The 6,120-nt window shown below is 52.8% G+C and overlaps 1 protein-coding gene across 1 annotated transcript; it reads left to right on the top strand.

Moving 5' to 3' along the window:
• Positions 1 to 2,382: 2,382 nt before the first annotated feature.
• On the top strand, positions 2,383 to 5,219 carry LOC109777644 (uncharacterized). The gene is made up of 3 exons (XM_073507304.1): positions 2,383 to 2,395; positions 2,446 to 2,703; positions 4,972 to 5,219. Exons 1-3 carry the CDS (start codon positions 2,383 to 2,385, stop codon positions 5,217 to 5,219), a joined length of 519 nt encoding a protein of 172 aa, XP_073363405.1.
• The last annotated feature ends 901 nt before the right edge of the window (positions 5,220 to 6,120 follow it).

The raw sequence follows: 6,120 nt of genomic DNA, 5'->3' as shown, positions 1-6,120 counted from the left end.
GTATCGCTACCGCTTAGTGATAAAGTAAAACAATTACATGGCGATTGCATTTCATACAATAAAGCGACAACCATATGGCTCCTGCCAGTTGCCGATAACTCGGTTACAAAACATGATCATCTCATACAATAAAATATAGCATCATGTCTTGACCATATCACATCACAACATGCCCTGCAAAAACAAGTTAGACGTCCTCTACTTTGTTGTTGCAAGTTTTACGTGGCTGCTACGGGCTTAGCAAGAACCGTTCTTACCTACGCATCAAAACCACAACGATAGTTTGTCAAGTTGGTGCTATTTTAACCTTCGCAAGAACCGGGCGTAGCCACACTCGGTTCAACTAAAGTGAGAGAGACAGACACCCGCCAGTCACCTTTAAGCATCGAGTGCTCGCAACGGTGAAACCAGTCTCGCGTAAGCGTACGCGTAATGTCGGTCCGGGCCGCTTCATCTCACAATACCGCCGAACCAAAGTATGACATGCTGGTAAGCAGTATGACTTATATCGCCCACAACTCACTTGTGTTCTACTCGTGCATAACATCAACGCATAAAACCAGACTCGGATGCCACTGTTGGGGAACGTAGTAATTTCAAAAAAAATTCTACGCACACGCAAGATCATGGTGATGCATAGCAACGAGAGGGGAGAGTGTTGTCCACGTACCCTCGTAGACCGAAAGCGGAAGCGTTAACACAACGCGGTTGATGTAGTCGTACGTCTTCACGATCCGACCGATCAAGTACCGAACGCACGGCACCTCCGAGTTCAGCACACGTTCAGCTCGATGACGTCCCTCGCACTCCGATCCAGCCGAGTGTTGAGGGAGAGTTTCGTCAGCACGACGGCGTGGTGACGATGATGATGTTCTACCGACGCAGGGCTTCGCTTAACCTCCGCAACGATATTATCGAGGTGTAATATGATGGAGAGGGGCACCGCACACGGCTAAGAGATCAATGATCAATTGTGTGTCTATGGGGTGCCCCCCTGCCCCCTATATAAAGGAGCAAGGGGGAGGCCGCCGGCCAAGTAGGAGGGCGCGCCAAGGGGGGAGTCCTACTCCCACCGGGAGTAGGACTCCTCCTTTCCTTGTTGGATTAGGAGAAGGGAAGGGAGAAGGAGAAAGAAGGAAGGGGGCGCCCCCTCCCTAGTCCAATTCGGACTAGTCCATGGGGAGGGGTGCGGCCACCCTTTGAGGCCTTTCTCTCCTTTCCCGTATGGCCCATTAAGGCCCAATACGAATTCCCGTAACTCTCCGGTACTCCGAAAAATACCTGAATCACTCGGAACCTTTCCGAAGTCCGAATATAGTCGTCCAATATATCGATCTTTACGTCTCGGCCATTTCGAGGCTCCTCGTCACGTCCCCGATCTCATCCGGGACTCCGAACTCCTTCGGTACATCAAAACACATAAACTCATAATATAACCGTCATCGTAACGTTAAGTGTGCGGACCCTACGGGTTCGAGAACTATGTAGACATGACCGGGACACCTCTCCGGTCAATAACCAATAGCGGAACCTGGATGCTCATATTGGCTCCCACATATTCTACGAAGATCTTTATCGGTCAGACCGCATAACAACATACGTTGTTCCCTTTGTCATCGGTATGTTACTTGCCCGAGATTCGATCGTCGGTATCTCAATACCTAGTTCAATCTCGTTACCGGCAAGTCTCTTTACTCGTTCCGTAATACATCATCCCACAACTAACTCATTAGTTGCAATGCTTGCAAGGCTTAAGTGATGTGCATTACCGAGAGGGCCCAGATATACCTCTCCGATAATCGGAGTGACAAATCCTAACGCCTGAGGGGGTGCATGCCCATCCGAACGCCTGGCAGGACGGTAGTACGGGGCAGTTGCACTGCAGCGTGACGTCATGGCAGTTTTGTGTTACGACGAGGCATTGGCACTGATTAAAGTCTAGCCAGGGGAGATGGCCGGAGTATTTTCTTAGGGCCCAATACAAATGGCCAACTAACAGCAACAATCATGGATCCACAACACTACTACTACTAGATAATTGTTCTAAGTACAACGCAACGAGCGGCAACCAGCAGAGTGATTATTCGAGGCCAATAAACTTGACGCACATCGGGAAATATAGCAAACAACAATTCAAGTATGCGACAATGACCAGGGCGCATATACGGGCTACCAAATGATGAAGCAACGCAAATCAAAGATCCAGACCAGTTCCAGATGTCTACGCATAGATCCACACCAACATTAACTGGGCGACGAAACAAATACCAAATCGTAGGAACATAACCAAATATGAGATACTCTACGGGCAGCCAAACGTTCAGTCCAACACAAAGCGAAATCCAGATGCCTACGCGCATAGGTTCACACCACCATTCGGCCATGAAACATAGAGGTATAGCGAGAAAACACGCATGCAGTGCGTTCAGAACTAACAAATCCTAGGAAGGAAACAAACACGAGGTGCTCTAACCGGAAGGAAGGCCTTGCAACTCCATGGCGGCCCCGGCCTGCGCCTCGTCCTGGTCGCCCTACGCGGCCGCGGCCTTGTCGCCGTCGTCGCCCTACGCGGCCGCGGCCTTGTCGCCGTCGTCGCCTTCCGCGGCTGCGGCCTTGTCGCCGTCGTCGCCCTCCGCCTCTTCGTCGTCGCCGTCGCCCTCCGGGGCCTCCTCGTCGTCGCCGGCCGCGGACTTGCCGTCGTCGCTGGAAGCCGCCGCCTCCGCCACCTCCTCCTCCGCCTTGAACAGGACGGCGAACATGTTCTCGGGGCCGCTGAGCTGGCCGGGCTTCAGGGGAACCTCGACGTAGATGGCCTCGAGGGTGTCCTCCGGCGTCTTCTCGAAGAGGATCTCGCGCGGGGCCACGATGTTGGCGAGCTGGCGCGCGAGGCGACGTGCGGCGCGGGAGGGCCTGCGCTTGGCGGGGCGGGACGCGGCGCGATCCATGGCAGGGCTTAGGCTAGGGCGTGGGAGCGGACGCTGCGACTGCGAGGTGGGAGAAAGCGGGTTGGTGGGTTGGCTTGCGACTTGGGTTGCCAAATCGCAGAAGCGTTGCTCTCTTGCGGGAGGGACGCTGCTGCTTTTATAGCAGAGCAGAGCAGGTGACGTGCGGAATCTCCGCGGGGCTGCTTTTTCCCTGCCACTATTAACTCGCACAGGGTCGGGCGGGTTTGCAGCAGCGCCAACCACCTGATCAGGGTCGGGCGGCCAGAGCAAACACACGGCAGATCACAAAGAAATCAACTCGGTTAATTAGCTTGATTTGAAGGCAGTTAGAGAGTTAGAGCCGGCCAAACAGTCGCCCCGTTGTACGTGTTGTCTACACTGTGATCTATAGGTGACATGGACGCACGGTACAGACGCTGGCCGACTCACTGAACCAATCTACATGCCCTTAATAGCCTCGACTTCTTCGCGTCTGAGATTACTTGGGCGCTGGCACGTTGAGAATTTACTTCAGTTGCCACGTCAGTTATTCCCCTTCTTTTTGGGGGGTCACGTCAGTTATTCCCTTCCGAGCCATGTTTAGATGTCGCGGCGGCCGGAACGTCCTAAATCTGCTCCTTCGATATTAGAATGTGGCAAATCTGGAGGCCAGTAGGGCTTAGCATTCTTCGCGTGAAGGACTGAACCAGCGGATCACAAGCACAACACAACTGGTTTGATCGCCAATCAGGGACTCAATGTCGCAACCACAGTCCACGCTGATATACTACGTGCACCATTTTTCTACTCCCTCCGTTTCTAAATGTAAGTCTTTTTAGAGATTCCACTACAAACTACATACGGATGTATATGGACATATTTTAGAGTGTAGATTCACTCATTTTGATCCGTATCTAGTCCATAGCGGAATCTCTAAAAAGACTTATATTTAGGAACGGAGGGAGTACAAGATAATTAACATATTAATTAATGACTCTTCTATCAATTCTTTCATCCATGAGCCAGAGCACAAGGTGGTCATCTGGATCAGGATTTAATATTGGGCAGCACGTCGCCTTCCACACGTTCCTCATCTTTTCGTCCTACATCAGCGATCAAAGCACCCAGTCCCACTCCTAATTTACCGTGTTACTATTCCATCTAGGGGACGAGATGGCGAGGTGTGTGCTCGGTCAGGACAAAAAGGGGGCGGCGTGGCTGCGTGCTACCGACGAGAAAAAAAGTCAAGATAAGCCTTGCATTAGAAAGGAAAAAACGTCTACTGCTCCGCACTGTTGGTGCCGTAAAAAAAGACTACTGTAGTAATTAATCATTGTTTAGTTCCCCGTCACGCGTGCACTTTGCGATTTGGGACTGGAACTGCCCCGTACTGTTGGTGCTAGCATTAAATTAACAGGGTATTGTGGTCTAAAAAGAAGGATACTGTACTCTACTTCGCATTAATCGATGCCCATCGGAACGGCTGGCAGGAGGGTAGTACGGAGTAGTTGCACTCCAGCGTGACGTCATGGCGGTTTCGTGTTACGACGACGCATGTGCCACTGATTAAAGTCTAGACTACTTTTTTCTGAAGGAAGGCGCAAGACAAACTGCCAATTACAATCTACGAACAATTATTCTAAAAAAAATACAATCTACGAATAACTTGCTGCACATCGTGAAATATAGCAAATCAACAATTCAAGTCTGCGTACGGGCTACCAAACGAGGAGGCACCGCAAATCGAAGATCGAGAACAGTTCGAATGTCTAGATGGGCCACGAAACACATAGCAAATCGCAGGAACAGAACCAGATATATGAGATACTCTACGGTAGCCAAACGTTCCAAAGTTCCAGATCCAATGCGGCGCCACAGAACAGAAAGTTTCAGCGAGAAAACACGCATGTAGTGCGTTCGGATGAAACTAAATCCTACAGTACGATGGAAGAAAACAGGTAATACTCGAACCGGGCAGAAGGCCCTGTAGCTCCATTGCGCCCCCGCCTCGCCGTAGGCGCCGGCCTACGCCTCGTCGCGGTCGCCCTACACGGCCGCGGCCTTGTCGTCGTCGTCGCCCTCCGCGGCCGCGGCCTTGTCGTCGTCGTCGCCGTCCGCGGCCGCGTCCTCGTCGTCGCCCTCCGCGGCCGCGGCCTTGTCGTCGTCGTCGCCGGCCGCGGACTCGCCGTCGTCGCTGGAAGCCGCCGCGCGCTCCGCCACCTCCTCCTCCCCCTTGAACAGGACGTCGAACATGTTCTTCGGGCCGAGCCGGGCTTGAGGGGGACCTGGACGTAGGTGGCCTCGAGGGTGTCCTGCGGCGTCTTCTGGAAGACGATGTCGCGCGGGGGCAGGATGTCGGCAAGCTGGCGCGCAAACCGACGGGCGCCGCGGGACGGCTTGGCAGCGCGCTTGGCGGGGAGGGACGCGGCGCGGTCCATGGCAGGCGCTAGGGCTTGGGAGGGGACGCTGCGAGGGGGGAGGGAAGGGGGTTGGTAGGTTGGCTTTGGATTTGCCGAATCGCAGAACAGGAGTTCTCTCTTGCCGTCTTGCGGGAAGGGAGGCTGCTGCTTTTATAGCAGCGGAGCAGGTGAGGGAGAGGAGGCTGCCGAATCTCCGTGGGGCTGCTTTTTCCCTGCCATTATTAACTTGGACAGCACTTCCCGGTCCCGCCCAAACAAAACACCTGCTATTATCTCTTGAGGAAAAGGCCCCCAGATTTCATGAAAAGCAATGAGACAGACGACGAAGGGTGCATCCAAAGTGACAGTCCGGCGACGAGCCCTGGAAGGTTTTTACCGTAGCACCAACCACCTGACCAGGGTCGGGCCAGAGCAACGGCAGCGGCGTACAGTTATTTGCCCCAGGCCAGGCTTTCCGTTGCCGGATACTCCACTTTATTGAACTATAAGTACTGATTAGTAATCATTGCGAATTTTCCACAAGAACAGTTTGCATTGCAAGATAATACAATGTATTTGGATGTAATTTAGTTAGTATTAGAGTAATTAATTAGCACATCAGATGGGGTACTGGCCACTTTGTACGTCGTCTCCATCGTCCGTCCACAAGCGACGACAACCCAAAATCCTGAATTAGTAGCCACGACTTCTTCGCGTCTGAGATCACTTCGGCGCTTGCACGTTCAAAATGTACTTCAGTTGCCACGTCAGTTACCCCCCTTCTTTTTTGTGGGCCA

Source organism: Aegilops tauschii, chromosome 2 (assembly GCF_002575655.3).
Source record: "Aegilops tauschii subsp. strangulata cultivar AL8/78 chromosome 2, Aet v6.0, whole genome shotgun sequence".
NCBI classification, from domain to species: domain Eukaryota; kingdom Viridiplantae; phylum Streptophyta; class Magnoliopsida; order Poales; family Poaceae; genus Aegilops; species Aegilops tauschii.
The sequence above is the reverse complement of the archived record's forward strand: the minus strand, read 5'-3'. Positions and strand labels throughout refer to the sequence as shown.